The sequence below is a fragment of the Histoplasma capsulatum genome, genomic scaffold (genome assembly GCF_000149585.1).
Source record: "Histoplasma capsulatum NAm1 scaffold_2 genomic scaffold, whole genome shotgun sequence".
NCBI lineage: Eukaryota > Fungi > Ascomycota > Eurotiomycetes > Onygenales > Ajellomycetaceae > Histoplasma > Histoplasma mississippiense.
The window spans coordinates 1,480,340-1,497,827 of NW_001813981.1; the positions used below are offsets into that span (position 1 = coordinate 1,480,340).

Genomic DNA, 17,488 nt, shown 5'->3' on the forward strand with positions numbered 1-17,488 from the left:
GGAATTACAGATCTAAAAAGAGTCTTAGTCTACACCCTGTATACAAGTACAATACCAGCAAGAGAAACGACACGAGATGTTGATATCAACATATACTGTGGGGTCGTGTACTGACGCCGTGAACTACCGCGGCATGTTTCCGCAGGTCCATCTCACAGAGGAGTGCGAGGTCGCAGGGGGTGCACCGACGATCATTGAGATGCGCTGTCCGGAAGTGCCGGATGACCCCTACATGTTGAACGTACTTTTTCCCACACTGAAAGCATGCCAGCGGATCCGGCGCAGACCCACTGCGAAGGTTCTCAACCGCCCGACACTTCTCAACCGCCCGACACTTCTTCTCCCCAGAGGGAGGAGCCGGGTAACCCTCCTGCCTGATCTTCTTCTGGAGTGGGATATTCTCGCTGTGAGGATCCGTTGGCGGGATCGCCCGTTTCGGCCGCCCTCGCAGGGGACCGCCCTCAAGGAAGCCACAGTACTGTCTCACGGCCTCAACTGCCTCATTCCGTCGTCGCCACTCGTCTTCCAGGGAGTCCGAGGTGGGCCAGGTCAGAAGTTTCTCCAGGAGGTGGATCTGTGCCGGTGGCATCTCAAACTCCGTCCGCAGCACCTCCCGAGCACCCTCGTCGTCAACCGCCGACCCAGACCCCGACAGCTGGCGTTCAATATCGACCACCGCCTGGTTCCGGCTGAACTCACGGCGCAGCTTGTGTATTAACTTGTCCTGCAGCCTCCGTCGGGTGTTGCTGACCTCCCGCTGTCGCTCTTGCAGCAATGGCACCAGTGCAGCATCCCGCGTGCGCGTGTAGAGGTCGATCAGGTCCTCCCGAATACGGATGGCCGCCTGCAGCTCAGGGTCCTCTTCCACGGAGGCCCTCTCGGCATCGGTCAGGTGCCGGGGCCGGCGCCTGTCGATCCATCGGCTCATTCGAGTCAACGCTCGTGAGAACACCTCGTCCGGTTCGAGACCACACATGATCTCTTGCAGGCCGGTGTGGCGTCGCGTACGGTAGTAGGCGACGAAGGTGCGGTTGGTAGCGTGGTTCATGATCATATTCTTCTGCGAATCACTGACAAATCCTGGTCATCGGCTCCCACGTCAGCACCTTCTCCTCTTCCCTGGGTATACATTCTGAGGGGACAAGAAGGCCGCTACTCACCACTCTCATCAAGCAGCTTGCCCCCGCCGTAGCGGAACTGATGGGAGAAGAACGTGTTGAGAAATCCGTGGATCTCACTCACGCTCTTCAACTGGGAATCTAGCGTGCTCGCACTCATAGGCGTATCGCGTAGGATGCGAACCTGCCCATCCTGGACATCAACCTTGCAGAAGATGTACCAGTTATCCATTTCCCGCTTCAGCGGCAATGGCATCTCCTGGCAGCCATCCGCGGGGACCAGCTTTCGGACGTCCTCCATGGTCCGGGGGCTAGAGTTCTCGAACGCCTCAGCGTGGAACAGGAAACCAAAAAGGAAGACGTGCGGGCTGAAGAGAAGCGAGACGTCGAAGATAATCTCCGGCAATACAAATGTGTTGCTGTGCCCACCGTTAGCATTGAAATGGTCCAACTGGAGATGACACGCTCGTGCAGAGCGGTGCTTGATCACATACAGTTTCCCCATCCCAAGATTTCGCTTGATAAATTCCGGCCTGAAGTCGACCGTCGGCACCGGCGGTCCCCCGTGCGGATCCCTCTGCACGGACAGGAGCAGATCCTTGTATCGGAGGTTCAGGATAGCACTCTCCCGGTTCACTGTGAACAGACCCAGCATGTTATAGAAGCACAGCAGGAGCCGTTGCAGTCCCAGGTGGAATCGCTTCTCCCGTGTCCGGAGGATTGTCTGGTTGAAGGGAACCATATCTTCGATGTAGACGGGGATGTTCTCGCGCGGCTGATTGTCGAGACCGTGCTTGTCGGCCAGAGACCGCATGCCCTATCAGCGGAGACGTCAGTACCACATGAAGACGCAGGAGGGTGTCGCGCGAACGCACTCGCCGAACATCTTCGTTCATCTTCTCACTGATTCCGTTTCCCGTCACTTTCCTGTAGTAGCCTTGAAAATACTTCCAGTCGCTCTTGAGGGAGCTTGTCTTCTTGGTGCCTTTGAGTTTGCGGCCCCCCTTCCCACGTTCCAGCTTCCCAAGGACCCAGTTCCAGAACCGGTGCAGGTCCTTCGCGGACGCCCGCTGGAGGGCCTCCTCCGCATCAAACCATTGCGGATCGACAGCTGGCTCGGATGCCTTCGCTGTGCAATATCTTCCCGGTGTGAGTGCCGAACACAATACGCAGTCCTCAACAATGCATGGAGCACTCACCGCTGCCAACGATCTCTCGCCCGTAACTTGAGTTTTTTAGTCTGCTTGGAACCGCCATAGTCGGACGGAACGTCCGACAGATCCTCATCCGTGTCATCCAGAGGGTCCTCGTAGAGGCTCTGACGGAGAGGGGTAACGTTCGACCCCTTCGTGCCGTGCATTGGTGCGGGTGTTGGTCCGGAATCACAGTGTTGTGGTCTCTCGTGTTCGTTGCCGGCGCGAGCGCGGGGGAACTCGTGTTTCGGTCAGTCAAACTCGGTCTCGTGCTCACAGTCAGGTTCGCTACGCGCATCCGCGGCAAACGACTCCTCAGCAGTATGGAGCGGCAGGGGCCACGATGGTAGGAGTGAGGAGGGGATAGAGAGAGAGAGAGAGACGCCGTCCGTGGAGCGGAGGGCGACTGAGCACAGAAGGGGTGTAGAGGAGTGTATATTATCCTCTCATGTCTGGAGGACGGGAGAGTGGACCGAGCTGGAGAGGGACGGCGGACATTATGTAGAGCCATGGTGGCTGGCGGGTGGGCTGGGTGATGAGTGAAGGCTGTGAGCAATCAAGCTGGAGCTGTTTCTGGTGGCCTTGTTGCAGAAAGTCGTGGCGCGCCCGCGAAAGGGGGAGTGGTGATCACGTGGTAGTGTGATCAGTGCGTGGAGGTTGGGCCGTGGGGCCGTGGGCGGAGCGCGCTGCATCGGAGCCACGGGAAACGGTAGTAAGGGCCACGGAACAGAGCTGCCCCAATGCAAATCGAAATTCTTAGGAAGTGAAAATTGAAATTGAAAAGATGAAGCTGAATATTGAAAGAGCAAAGTTCAAATTTGAAAAGAAGAAAGTTGCTGTTGAGAAGGAGAAAGCTGCTGCTGAGAAAAAGAAAATCACTATTGAGAAGATCAAATTGAAAATTGAAAGAAGTAGATTTATAATACAACATGAGATTTTGATGGCAGTAAATTGTTATATTGAAGCTCAAAAACAAGCAATGATGAATCTCACAAATGTCATGAATAATGTCAATCAAAATGTGTTGAATATTGCTGTCAGAATGTATAAAATATTGAAACAAGTTAGGAAATTCATTAATCATTGATAAAAGTGTGATGAAAAATTTAATAACAATGACAATTCTTTTTCTGCTTTCATTATTGATGTTTTTATTGCTGTTGTTGATCTTTCTCCTTTCTTTTTCTCTGATATTTCAACTCTGATTGATCTCCTAATTATGAGCAGTTTTGAAATTCTCAACATTCTCAGTGAAAATGTAAATTAAAATCAGCAAAATTATTTTTAAATTTATACAGAAATTGATAATGATATAAATGAATAAACACATTGCTTTCAATTTCTTTAAAACTCTCTCTTTCAAACAATGAATAATCATTGACACTGACTCTTCAAAAACTTCAATGCCAATTCACAAGTTCACAGAAATGAATGTTAATGTTGATATGAATATGATAGAAAATGATGACAATGAAAGAGAAATGATTTAAAGAATTTGAAAGGAATTAAATAAAGATGTAGCAGATTTCTAATAAAGAATGATACTGATGAATGAGATGTTTTTTAAAATTAGTGATTACATAGATAGAAATGTGACATTTCCAATACAATGATGCTTTTTTCCTGTTCATAACTTGTTTACAATGATTCCACAACTTATCCATCATTATATGAAGATTTACAGTTCGGTGACAGTGTCGTCGGTTGGCACGGCGGATCAACCATAATCCGGTCGTATAATAAGCCAACGTTTTTCCGGTAAGGAATTCTCCGGCTTTCCCCTTTCTTTGCTGGCTTTAGCAACCCAGCTGTCCGCATCAGCCACTGCGTCGGTAGGCCACTGCTTGCGTTCAAGCAGGAACGATAATAGTATCTCCGCCGGGCTAAACAAGTGGTCCGGTATCTTGGCGGCAAACTCACGCGCAAGTCGATTAATTTTTTCATCATCGGTCTTCGTTTCTGCATCAGTCTCTTTTCTGGGTTGCTGTCATCCTCATCCGACCGCTTGAAAACGGTGCAGAAAAGACGGGAACTCATCTTCTCATCAGCGAGCTGAAACAAAACCTTTCTTTCCACGCGGCCAGGGCGGATGAGCGCGTCATCCAGACGCTCGATGTGATTTGTCGTCATAATCAGCAATCGACCTTCCTGCGAAGATACGCCGTCCAGGGCATTAAGAAGAGCGGACAGAGACACATTTCCCTGGGACTTCATCTGTGGGGAGCCTACCAGCTACGCCCTCCGCTTGTCCATCATTTGCGAGAAAACAGGTGGTTCCGCGACACACGATGGCACGCTGATAGGAAAGCATTTCGCCCCGCTGCACCTTCCTTCCCTCTGAGTTCCCAGGGCCCTTGACAGTTATTGATTTGTTGCCACTTCATCCCTAGCAATAAAGGTGTCCAGTCCCAGCTCCTCGTCGCTCATCATGGTGTAGGCCACAAGCACCTGAAAGATTGCATGCAACTACATGCCTGTAGGCTTCCACGATTCATCCGGTTGTGGGCCCTCTTTGTGAGATTATTACTGGTTCTTGATTTTTGCGCTAGGGGCACCCAACTGGATGCCCACCGTTTTCACATAACTTTTACGCATAGTAAGGCTTTGGGCCCGGGCAGTTCAGGTGGTGGGGGATCGATCATTATCATTCGTCTTGCTTTCTGTGCATCGACAGGCATCCTCCTAAATCCAGGCATTTATGCAGCGATGCAGGGAGGTGAGGCTGAAAGCCGTCCCAACGCATCAGGTACGTGTGAATGGTTGCTTTTAAAGGTGCTTGGCGGCAGCTCGAGGCAATACTCACTATTGAGAAATGCACATAAATAGCCCCAAAAAACCATCTTCAATTGTATCCATTCTCTCGTATGGAAACTCATATCCATTCAGGCTCTCACACACGGTATATCTCTAGATGCACATGCATATTGTTGTAACTACTCACGCGTCAATAAAGGCCGCATAAAACTCGGCGAAAATGTGCATGAAAGAGACGCCAAATACATACACTTGGAGCTGTGGACACACCGCGCCCGAAGGAAACACCATTCTCCACTGGTGTGATCCCGCAACCGAGAGAGGTTCACCATGTCCAAATCCAGAACCAACTACCAAGGCTTCAAGCCGTGGTTACGCAAAACGAAACGTCTGCCCTAATTGTCGCAACAAAAAGCCTCCTGCTGGACCAAAGGATGGTGACGGAACAGGAGCTGGAGGCTCGAGCTCCGCATCCGTTGCTCAACCCCAAGGCGTTACTGTGGGTGCCTAGTTCGTAGGTCTATCTTGAGTGTTAGGTTTTATTTATTAATGACACTAATTCTAGAATTAGGCTCGTGGCAATTCAACTGAGAGGAGTGAGAAGTTGAGCTGGGCAGGCACCTAAAATCAGAAGGATAATAGTTCAGGAAGTGTATTGGGGATCTGTTATGGTGTCTTGCGGGATATAGCCTTGTAGCATAGAAACTTTCTGGCAACATTTATGAATTCGAATGATAGTAGAAGACGTTTTGTTCGGTGATTGTGGACATGGGCAAAGCTAAAATGAATTCTTGAGGTAAGAGCTGGGCCCACTGAGAAGATAATAGTATAACATCGGAAGCACCTTATTTCTACATGATGTAAACAACCTGCAGCCAGCAAATCCTCAACAACTGTTGGGCAACATTGATTCGTCCTCCCCTCTCACCACTTCATGCCAGAAAAAGCATTGCAGTCTTCATACAGCGATTTTATAGTGCCATAGCTATCTATCCAGCATTTGTTGATGATATCATCGTAAAGTAGGCCGCTTGTTGCAGGGAGATTCTCTGGCTCGGGCCAGCAATCATGTTCAAAATAATCATAGTAGAAGACCCGCCATGCTGCAATAGAATAAATAATACACCCAAGACCAAGTATATCAACTCGTGACAATGGATCTTTCACGCAGACCTCTTCCATATCAGCATCCAATGCATGCATTGTGGCGTTGGCAAAATCAACAACCTTCAAAGTGCCATTCTCAACAAGTATATTATTGGGCTTGACATCTTGATGGAGAACCTTTTGAGAGTAGATATACCAGAAAGTCTCCACTAGCAATTGAATCCAGGTGGCGCGAATTGTTTCTGATGGCTTGTCATGGCTTTGAATATAGCATTCCAGATCTCCTTCCTTTGCATATGCCAACCTTATCGCACCGGTTACTTCGTCGTGGACGCCCAAGTATGAAATAATCCCTTTATGACTCCCCAGGCGCTCGTAGACCAGTCGTTCGTTAATGATCATATCGCGGTACATCTGATTGTATGGATCATTATTCGGAATGACCTTCGGGTGTTTCACAATGGTATCTTCGTTGATTTCACAGATGATTCCGGAAAACCCAATCGATATACATTTCGGTGGCTGCTTCACGTGCAAGATTATCTCACTGCCAGACTGTTCGACGGTTGGGCAGGACAGCAGCGACATAGTTTGACTCTTCGGGTGATTTGGCATTCTATATAATCAAGTCAGTAGGCGGCAGTTGTAACATTATTAGCTCACTGGCATGCTGGAATTGTGCTTTTGTACGTCCAAGTTCAGCATCGTCGTTGAGAGTTGGTGTTGCTGTCGCGCCGCGGAATTGGGGTAGATAAATGCTCCTAATGAATTTAGAGATAAAACCCCAGAGCGACGACCATATGTGCCAGCGGAAAGGACTACTAAGAGACAGCATAGATGATTCTTCCAGTACCCATTGGACGGTCTCTGCTATGGTCAAAGGCCAAGGGAAGGAAGGAGGATGGTAGTGAGAACCAACAGAAATTCATAAATCTACGAAAGTTTAATCTAACCACAAGCACTGTTAGTGGTTTATCTCAGTAAACTCAGCCACTCCACTCCGAGCTAACCCAATCCGAACTACTGCTACTTTCTGCCAAGTCCTGCTAACATCTGAGCCAATCAACTGTCACAGGGCTTACACTAAACCTAAATGGGACATCCCCAGCAAACTCTTCGCGGAGCGTCTGAGAAAAAACGGTTCCTGTTTGTTAGCAACACGGGAACGATTTGCTCCAACCATAATGTTTGAGATAGAATCACTGTGCAACATCACTCATAGATCATTTCTCTACCACCTTGGAGGGTTAATTTTTCAATTTCCTGTCGATTGATGTAATTTTTATCTGAAAATACATATATTCTGAGTATGAAGTGTCGCGTCGAAAACTGCTACTATGATTTTGAACACGGGAACGATTTGCTAATTTTTCAACCATGATCATGTCTAGTCATCCAACGCCTTGATCTTGCCATCAAAACATCTATCCAGCCATCAGAGACTCTAGTCAAAGCACCGAGTGTATTTTCCAGCGACTTCCGGCAACTTCTGGCAACTTCTGACAACTTCTGAACTCTTGGCAACCTCACGCGGCACATCAACTTCTGACAACATCTCTGAACTCCTGACAACTTCTGGGATCTTCCGACAACTTCTGAACCAATCACATAACACTTCTTTTTGACAGCTGGGTCGGACAACGTCCCATCAACTGCATCAAATATGGCCAAGGGGGATCGAAGAAAACGCGCAAGTCAGCTACAACAGCGGCTTCAAAAGCCATCATTAAAGCAAATACTTTCAATGAACATTGAAGATATGCCACAACTTGTCATGAGCTATGCCGGACCAGATAGTATCGACAAGCAACAGGATGTTATTCAGTATTGTCTTCAACGAATACTTCAAGGCCCGCGTCCAGATCCTGAGTGTACTCTTCAGCCACGCATAGAACAAGTCCGTATACTTCGGCGCATGATATATGGATATAGCGACACTTTATTCATTGCCAGAACTGGCTATGGAAAGAGCCTTATTCTTCAATCCTATACAATTCTGACAGGAAAGATAACCATTCAACTGGTTCCTCTAAACAAGCTTGGTGATCAGCAAACAAGAGATATAGCACGGGTTTCCCGGTGCCAATCCTTGTCTGGTCAGTGCTGATAATCTCCAGGGGCAAGAAGACTTACTCAAACGCATTCAACAAGGTGAGTATACACATATACTGCTCAGTCCAGAGCAAGCTCTTTGCAAGCGATTTCAGCATGTTCTTCAAGACCCTACTTTACAAGAAAAGATTGGGCTTGTAGCTATCGATGAGTGTCATCTTGTCACACAGTGGAGTCAATTCCGTAGTCAGTTTGCCAGGCTGGGGCACCTGAGATTGCTTCTTCGTGAGGATATTGTCTGGTTTGGCTGTTCCGCAACCCTCAGCAGTAAAGCTGAAGATATCATTCTTCAAGAGGCTGGATTTCGTTCTATTGGTGTAAACCCACGGCAGACTCAGGTTATTCGAACTTCCATTAACCGTCCTGATATCTTTATCGGCGTACATCCGATTCCACGCGGTAAACTTGTATCCTATGATATGTTATATTTTTTATTGAACGAGGCCATTGATACAGATGGAAAGATCATACCTCAACACATTTTAAAGACCATTGTCTTTATTGACAGTCATGTCAAGGTTCAACAAGCAGTGCAATATTTCCGATCAATACTTCTTCAGATCTGTCAGAATAACAGGCAGAATGTCAACAATACTGACACCTCTTTCATCAATGACACCATTCAGCATTTCACATCTCGAGTGTCTGAAGTGGATCAGAATATTCGCTTCGAGGAGTTCATGAAACCTAAGTCAATGGTATCCAGATCAGAATCGTGATTTGAATTTTTGCAAAGAAGGGAGTATTGATAACGCATTTCAGCTCCTGTTTAAGCAAGACAGTATAACGTTGATTATCATTGAATACCCCTGCTTTGGAAAGTGCTGAATATAGTGCATTTCGCCGCTTCGTACGAGTACTGTATCGTCGATGAGTCAAGATATCGGGACTCTGAATCCAAGCCTCTATAAAGGGCTCATTCCCCAACTGTTTCGCTGTAATGTTCTGACACGCGAGATATTTTGACGTCTTTCTGCGGTTATAAGGCATTGTAGGCAGGTGCTGTGGGCCACGGCGGTTTGATCGTGAACAAGCTCGCGGGGTATCGGTATCAGTATCGGTGATCTCGAATTCCGAAGGAGTATCAATAGATTCAAGCTCTGTTAAGTCACTGTCTGATGTGTCATATTCATCATCTACATTGTTGGGAGACTGTAGTGGTTGTAGAGAGGATTCATCTTCGAGTGATGAAGGATATTGGCTGGAGCGCGTCTGACATTGGGTGTCTTGAGATTCAAAAGACACGCTGTCTTTTGTCAACGATTGTGACATGATGAGAAGGGGTAGTGAGTTGTAAAATAGCAGAGATGATAGCAGAATGGCTGAGGATTTGAAAAATATCGGTTTGGTGATGATCAGGCAGATATTTAGGGTAGATGTATGATTTCGAAGTCAATCGAATATTTTGTATGGGCGGTGTTGATTTTCCACACACGATGGAACCGTTTCTTCTCAGACTCTCTACGAGATATTAGGTTGCGAGCACGTGTGAAGTCTCTTATTGGTCCAGAAGTTAGCAGGACTTGGCAGAAGTCTAAAGGAGTTTAGTTGGTCGCGCTAATCCGAAAATATCGAGAAGAGAGGCTGAGCATGCTGAGATAAACCCATGCTCGTGAACCAAGCAGCGCCACGTGACGTGCCGCTTTGTGGGAGGATAACGTTGTTGTCATTACTAAAACTAACTACGCGAGAGCAACACAATATGTTGGGGGGCACGTGATAGGGTAGCCGTAGTACCCCCTAACACGCTTTTTTAATCCCGTTTTGTTCATGGCAATTTGAGTCGTGTTGGGCTAGCCTCTGCATCGCTGGCAGTTTTCCAGCTTGCCTAATCGGAGATCCCCAATGCAGTCGATGTGACGCACCGTCTCTGCTCTGGCAAGCATTCCGCGCCAACAGAGCTGAACACTTCTAGATCAAGGAAGTTCAAAACTGATTCTCCCATGTCCCTTGAAAATCCTTCTCTTCACGCAGTTATTTCCCGCATCCAATCCGGCTCGAGATTCATGAACGCCTTCTTTCATTCCTGAATGACTGCATCCATGGTCTGCGGGGAATCCCAGAATTCATTCTATGTTCATGAATATCCTGTGATATCAAGGAGACATTACTGGCTCCAAATCCTGAGGCAACGAACAGACATTCCATAGCTGCTCAGGCTCGTCTTGGCAAACTTACATAATGTCATATTAGCTTACAGATAATCGCCAACGAGGCTTTTTGAGACCTGCTGTCTCGGGCCCAGTTGACCCTAGTTGGATGGCACTTAGCTAGTTCAGCCACCAACATATGACCCTTGTCATGACGAGGTCCAAAACCCAGCGCTTATCAGCGTGCCTAAGGTTGAAAAGGTCGACGAAATGTAAGCTTCCGCCATTAATCTGTCATCTTCTGTTCCATGTCTACTCTTCTTTTACAGTATTTAGCAAGGGCGAGTCGGGACTTGTTTTCATATTTTGTAGGATATTGGTAAGAATCCCATTACCAAACTGCCAAACATTGAATCGCGGCCATTGCGCTTGAATCGAACACCTATCTCATCGCTGAGCTGCAGTGCCTCAGTCGGCATCTGCATGCTTATATTCAGCATCCGGTCATGAATATGTAAACATGTCAGACACTCCTCTCCGATTACTGTTCACTCATACCTCCATTTGCGCGTGTCCTTCTAGGATTTTGACAAGTCATGTAGATTTTGAGGATCTCAAACCTAGTTGGCATATCTAGCTTTTTATCTCCTCTGTCGTGTAGCATAGAGATGACTAGCTTTTGAGCAGATGCTAGACTTTCCCTACGAAACATAGTTATGGCAATTAAGTGCCAGTTTTCTGGTGATGAAGGTCGGTGACTATCGGAGAAAGAGGCTCAGCATGGCAAAGTGACAACCGTGTTGCAAATCCCAGTACTCGAAATGGACGTTTGAAATTGGTGCGGCGGATCGCAAGTTGTTGAGGAAGTTTGGTGAGGTCATCGGTTTTAACCCCACCTGCTTACTTCATGCATCTATCGGAAAAATTTTGCTCCGTGGCCTTGCCCACCTTGCTACCCAAGATCATGTGGGCTCTGTTGCGGCAATATTCCAAAAGCCTTTTCCCCTCTAACAGTATTTTACTTCTTACGGAAGGAAAAGTTTTCGTTAACATGGGTATTTGTGAATTTTTACTCCCCTAATGATGCCGTGATTGCATATGCTGACTGTCTTTTGACAGAACCACCCGAAATTTTTATACCTAATAGTCAGCCGTACGCATCTAAAACACTGTTTTCCTTTGCGAATCGACCCCCTTTCGCACCTTATCCTTTGCGTCGAAACTCTGAAGCTCGGGCAACTTCTCAGCCTGTCACCTCTGCGGCGCTAAATATCTCGGTGCAAGTACCTTCAATATGCTGCGCACGATTAGGGCATCAAAGTCATCAACAGATGGAGAACTTGCAGAGATATGCAAAAAAGAGGTATGCACTTCTTCACTATTCCGGTGTGAATGTATCCTAATATGCCAGAGTAGTTAGGTGACAGCGAATGCCAAATCGAGCCTGGCCCTCAAACTGAAACCATATATCAAACCTCCCCGCCTCCAAACACTCTTGCCGTCGTCGTTGATATCTCCAATACGGGTGGCGCTCTTAAAGTTCACCAAAAATCAGACAACAGTTGGGGAAATATTTTTATCGGCATGGTAGGATCCGGTGATGATGAGGAGAACATTAGAAATTTGGTGATTGTACCTTGGGACGCTGGATGGCATTACCGGACCATTGGCAATATAAAAATAAAATATATCATAAAGAAGTGAATGAGATAAGGTTGGGTTTATGCCACCTGGTGGCGCTGTGTGCTGAAATAGTTACACATCTCCTGTGAAATATTTATCGCTATGAATGGCAACGACTGATTATCATACGTTTCCGTCAACCACACTTTACTTCCCGCTTGACCTGACATGAGAATGGCCTGAACGTCATGAAGTGTGAGTTCGAAGACCCGTCCTGAAAACAAGCCTGACATAAGTACAGGTCAGTTTCCAAGTTCTTGTACAACCTCAAAGAATTGCATACCAGTTTGATACCCTGGGAGTTGCTGCTCGGGTCTCTCCGGGAGCGTACCGTCAGCGTCTGACGGTGGCAGGGCTGGGCGATGCGATTGGGAAGGCTGAGAAAGTCCAGTTTGCTGAGGTACACAGGTTTCGATATATGAAGAGGGGTTCACATTCGACGAGACTAGCATAGTTAGAACCTAGGTATCACCATGGTAGACATAACCTACGATATTCTGTAGCAATTTTGTCGATGGTTGGGTCTGTCAAGGCGTTTGCGCGTTTCTTGATTTCCTCGGGTAGGTTGAGACGAGCAACCTCTCTCATTGAGGCGATTGCTGACTGCCCAAGGCCGACGGCGCAAATTACCACAAACTGGGGACCGCGATCATGGTCGTTAACTTGTTTCAAGAATCGCCGGTAATTATCCCGCCTCTCGCTTGTCTTGGTACTGTTGGATGGCAGTCGGTGGTCGGCAAGCAAGGCAAATGCTTCGCGAACACGTTTGGCTTCGTGGGGCTTTACGCTTTCCCGCAGTTTTATTGTTTTGGCCGAGTTTAAAACTTTGGCCACTGCATCATCAATTGACAATGTGTGTTTTCCAGGTGTTGATGACATGTTAGAACTATTTGGAAGTTGGTTGGAAATACTTGGGAAAAGTTATGGCTTTTGTATGGAAGACAGCCACCCGCAGTCGGATGTTGCATACTTGCTTGGCACGTCTCATTCTGGACTAGCTTGGCCAATCAGTATTTCCTAGGATGGTTGTTATGATAGATGCGGTTCGGTAAATGCCGACCATTCGCCAACGACACTTTTGCCTGGGAAGAGCAACAACTCTAGGCAGCATTGCTAATTTTAGTTCGCATCACGGCCCAACTAGCGCTCCCACCGGCCTTGCTGTGCTAAAAAGTAGAATATACCTATTCAGGGCTCAGGCCGCTACCACCCAACATGTTTTGCTGCTTGGCTTCCAGCGACCAACGATTGGCCCTCAGCAGCAATCATTTCCCAGAGAAGCGCCTGAAATGCATTCACCACGCTTCCCCATTTCCTATCCCACAATGGCTCGTCATCAAATGATTCCCGGAACCGATAAAACTGAGTGCCAAACACCGAAACTCGCCCGCAAACGCCAGGCTCCCGAAAGCAGAGGTAATATCCAGATATTCTTTACCGTATTCCAGGCTGATTTATTAAAGGGAAACAAGCTAAGCGAGTCAAGAGAGAGCAACAAGAACAACAACCGAAATCCTACCGGAGGAGCGCGCGCCTAAGCAGAAAAGCCGCCCCTGTATCTGTATGCGCACTTCTTCGATATGACTGAGTGATATGATACTGATTTAACGGAGCAGGACTCTCCCACCCACACCCACACCCACACCCAAACCCACGCCCGAGAACAGAATACGAAGCCAAATCACAAACGATCCTGTGAAGATCAAGCCCCCCCCGTTCCAAAACGACTACGATTGTCTATCCATAGCTCAGCTAACAACTGGAAGAAAGCTGACCTGATTGGGTATTGGTGCAAGGCCATTCGCTGGCCCGAAGAATATTTTGAAGCCCAGCCTGGACAGACTGAAGATATGAGCCACCTTCTCGCGAGAAAAAAAATCATCGGCTTCCCTTCGACGCAAAAACTCGACGTCGAGTCTTGCTACAGGCTCCAACACACCCACTGATCAAGAGTCAAGGGACGAAAAGAATGCCAAGTACAGAAGCGCTACTTATGAAACTCTCCTCGCTACTAAAGGCAGCTTCATGCGCAAGTCAGAGCTAGGAATAACCGATAAGAGCAAGCGGATTTGTAAGGATTTAGTGGAAACCGATCAACCTGTTCCCAAACACACGCTATTTCGAGACGATGCCTTTGACGAGTTTTGTCAAAGGCTACAAGGAAAGAATGAGTCAAGAGTTATCCAAGATATATCCCGATTAATTATACCTTCGGCAGAATCTCTCGCCGTTGACGGGGCCAAGAATCTTAAACACCTAGTTGAAAGCGTCAATGAACAGTGGAGCTCCTCCATTGCCTTCTGTGGACCGCGTCCGCAGCCGGATTATGCGGCCGGGTTCGGCCGTTCTGCGTTCACGGAAGACCAGCTGAAGAAATTCGAGCCGTTCCTCGGCTACGACCCGGATACCTACAGCTCGTTCTTCCTGGCCACCTTCTACATGTACTTCCCCTTCTTGACCAGTGAGGTGAAAGGCACCGCCGCGCTCGACATCGCCGACCGGCAGAACGCACACAGCATGACCCTTGCCGTGAGGGGCGTCATTGAGCTGTTTAAACTTGTAGGACGCGAAGATGAGGTCAATCGCGAGATCTTGGCTTTCTCGATCTCACACGACAACAGGACAGTGAGAATCTACGGCCATTATGCGGTCATTGAGGGAAGCAAGACTTCCTTCTACCGTCACCCTATCAGAACATTTGACTTTACGGAACTGGACGGCAGAGAGAAGTGGACTGCTTACACTTTTACGAGGAACGTTTATGACAAGTGGGCGCCGGATCATCTGAAAAGGATCCGCTCGGCTATTGATGCGATCCCTCCTGGAGTAAATTTTGATGTTCCTCAGTCAGAACTTGGACTCTCTCAATCAAACACCCCATGCTTTTTGGAGGATGACGGCCAACTAAGCCAGACAAGCTTTGTAGCCTCAGCAGAAGCTACACCCAATACTTCCTTCACCCAACAGACGCATGTCTTGAAGCGGCCAAGGAGGCAGAAATAGTGTTTTGATGTGTGTTTAAGCTAAGAATGAATTATTATCATTTGGATTGCATGTGCTATGTCAACTTGACCCAGAATATCTCCAGAATATCTTTATACGCCTTTCCGTAAGCACATTACCCATAAATATCATCACGTATTGCGTAGTCGTCTGGATCCCCCGCCATGGATTCGCCATGAAATCGTGTGATCGTTTTGTGTTTTAGTACCGTAAAAGGCGCGTCTAGGAGCCCATAAAGCACTTCAGAGAGCCGGAACAGCTTGATGATCTGACCCAGGAACTGTAACTCCAGGAACTCTCCCCGAGAATGTACGCTCAGATCATCAGTCTTCGCAAGAGTGATTTCATAGCACAAATGAGCATTGTCTCGCGCGAGGTAGTTTTCTGATTTTAAGCCCCTCCAGCCTTCACTATTTCTGCGTATGTTAAAGAGGGTCTAATGGCCCAGCTTGCAACAGTAAGAACATCTCTATCATTTCCTTCAAGTTGCAACATTAGGCATCATGAGGATGGTTGTCTCAGCCTGCAAGTGCGGTGTTTTCGTGGGTTTGGAATTTTATGTGCCAGTTTACGGCTGCTGGCAATTTGTGAACCAAAGCCTTCATCGGAATGTAATTTATTGTTGACAGACTGAAATTCCTCACAGCAGCACAACAAAAGGTTCGTAAAAATGATAATCCGAAAGCGATTGACCCCTGGAAAGGAAAATTCAATAATCCGACATGACACTCCCGGCCCTTCGTTCTCAGAACCCTCAACAGTTCCTCAACATTACACGGCATTGTGCCATAACAGATGCCTCATGGCTACAAACCTCTTTCGCCACGCAACTTTTGATGTCCACGCACTCTGCCAACTAGCAAGCTCATTACGCGGGGGCAGATCCTGCGCTTGTGATGTTACGCAGGTGCCGGCCGATGGGAGCTTGTACTGGGCGGCGTTCTTGGTATTCGATGATGGAGTGGAATGGGTATTTCGATCGCCGCGGCGTGATGGTGCTATTCAATCTGAGAAGACCATTCAAGCTTTGCTAGCGAGCGAGGCTGCGACGCTGAAATATATCAAGTCTTATTCCGCTATCCCGGTTCCGGTGGTTTATGCGTACAGGTAATAATTGGATATGAACGTGTACTTAGTAGGTTGCTAAATCTCTGAGCAGTTATTCTTCGGAAAACGATATAGGAATTCCGTACATCTTGATGAGCAAGGCTGCTGGATTTCCTCTCAGCAAGAGGTGGAAGTCCCTCGGATCTCGGGAATCGACTTTATCACTTAAAGAGAAATCGAAGATAGTATCCCAGCTCGGGGTTATAACATGGCAGCTCTCACATCTACGGTTTCGAGAGATCGGCTCGCTCTTTGAGGAGAGTGGGTATCTACAAGTGCGTGACTGTTTGTCCCGGGCGTTGGTGGATTCTGAACGAGATACTTTACCAGAACTGCCTCGAGGGCCATTCACTTCTGAAGGGGAATACTTTGATGCTCTAGTGACGGGTCTTTTGCAGCATGTCGAGTGTCTTCAGCTTAGTCACCACTGCTTCTTCGCACCGTGCCCTACTCGCAATAGATATGACGACGACCAGGAATACCGCAGAGCCTGTGATCAGTGGAGTAACTTTGTCACCCTTGGGTCCAAAATCGATGGCTCCAACAACCGGGTCGACTATACAGTAGTGAGAGATTGCCTACGTGAATCACGTCAAAGTGGGCGGAAGAAATGTCAGCGCCGGCCCAGAATATCGGTTCCGAGAGGTTTCCTTTGCACCACCCTGATCTAAATGTGAACAATATCTTTGTGGATGACAACTGCAGCATTACGTGCATCATCGATTGGGCATTCTGCTCGTCAGTCCCTTTCCCCATCCTTCTCATGGCGCCTAGCCTCCCCCAATCTCGGGACCGACTAGAGGCGCCTTTAATTACTGCATTTGAAGGTGGACTGAGGAGGGCCATTCTTACCGATCACAGGGGAGGCCTGATGAAGGACTTTCTCCACAAGCTGGAAACGCTACAGGCTAGCAGATTCGCTTGGTTGTTATGTCGATTAGCGAGTTTTGATTCTGCAGGAGACTTCTATCTGTTCCGTGATATCTGGCGAATGAGCGACCAAAATGACGTGGATTTCTTGACATTTTTCCGGTCCAAACAATCAACCGACCATTACATACAACTGCACGAGGAAATGAAACAAGAAGATGAGCCATCAGACCTAGTTAGGCAACGGGAAACAAGCTATTTTCAAAGAGACATGGTCGGCCTAACAGTATCAAGAAAATTGACGCTAGTTTCTGAATGGACGTGTCGATACCGAAAGCATGACCCCAAAGGAATACGACGGAACGGAAATAACTTTGTTGCTGATGACAAGTTGTGGAAATGGGTCTTGGAGTCACTGAACCAGGCCGGTCTTGTGTGATGTCGAGCTATT

General features: G+C 47.6%; 4 protein-coding genes across 4 annotated transcripts; 2 read left to right on the plus strand and 2 right to left on the minus strand.

Annotated features, from left to right (window-relative positions):
• Window positions 1-85: 85 nt before the first annotated feature.
• HCAG_02541 (predicted protein) lies at window positions 86-2,478 on the minus strand (the record flags this gene model as incomplete). The annotated part of the gene is made up of 5 exons (XM_001542320.1): window positions 86-1,080; window positions 1,161-1,537; window positions 1,613-1,935; window positions 1,994-2,258; window positions 2,318-2,478. 5 exons carry the CDS (start codon window positions 2,476-2,478, stop codon window positions 86-88), a joined length of 2,121 nt encoding a protein of 706 aa, XP_001542370.1.
• A 1,489-nt stretch (window positions 2,479-3,967) lies between these two features.
• HCAG_02542 (predicted protein) lies at window positions 3,968-4,525 on the minus strand (the record flags this gene model as incomplete). Its single annotated transcript, XM_001542321.1, has 1 exon — window positions 3,968-4,525. One exon carries the CDS (start codon window positions 4,523-4,525, stop codon window positions 3,968-3,970), a length of 558 nt encoding a protein of 185 aa, XP_001542371.1.
• Window positions 4,526-5,017: 492 nt separating this feature from the next.
• HCAG_02543 (predicted protein) lies at window positions 5,018-5,690 on the plus strand (the record flags this gene model as incomplete). The annotated part of the gene is made up of 3 exons (XM_001542322.1): window positions 5,018-5,057; window positions 5,410-5,564; window positions 5,637-5,690. 3 exons carry the CDS (start codon window positions 5,018-5,020, stop codon window positions 5,688-5,690), a joined length of 249 nt encoding a protein of 82 aa, XP_001542372.1.
• A 7,692-nt stretch (window positions 5,691-13,382) lies between these two features.
• On the plus strand, window positions 13,383-15,060 carry HCAG_02544 (conserved hypothetical protein; the record flags this gene model as incomplete). The annotated part of the gene is made up of 2 exons (XM_001542323.1): window positions 13,383-13,473; window positions 13,985-15,060. The coding sequence occupies 2 exons, from the start codon at window positions 13,383-13,385 to the stop codon at window positions 15,058-15,060; spliced, it is 1,167 nt and encodes a 388-aa protein (XP_001542373.1).
• Window positions 15,061-17,488: the final 2,428 nt, after the last annotated feature.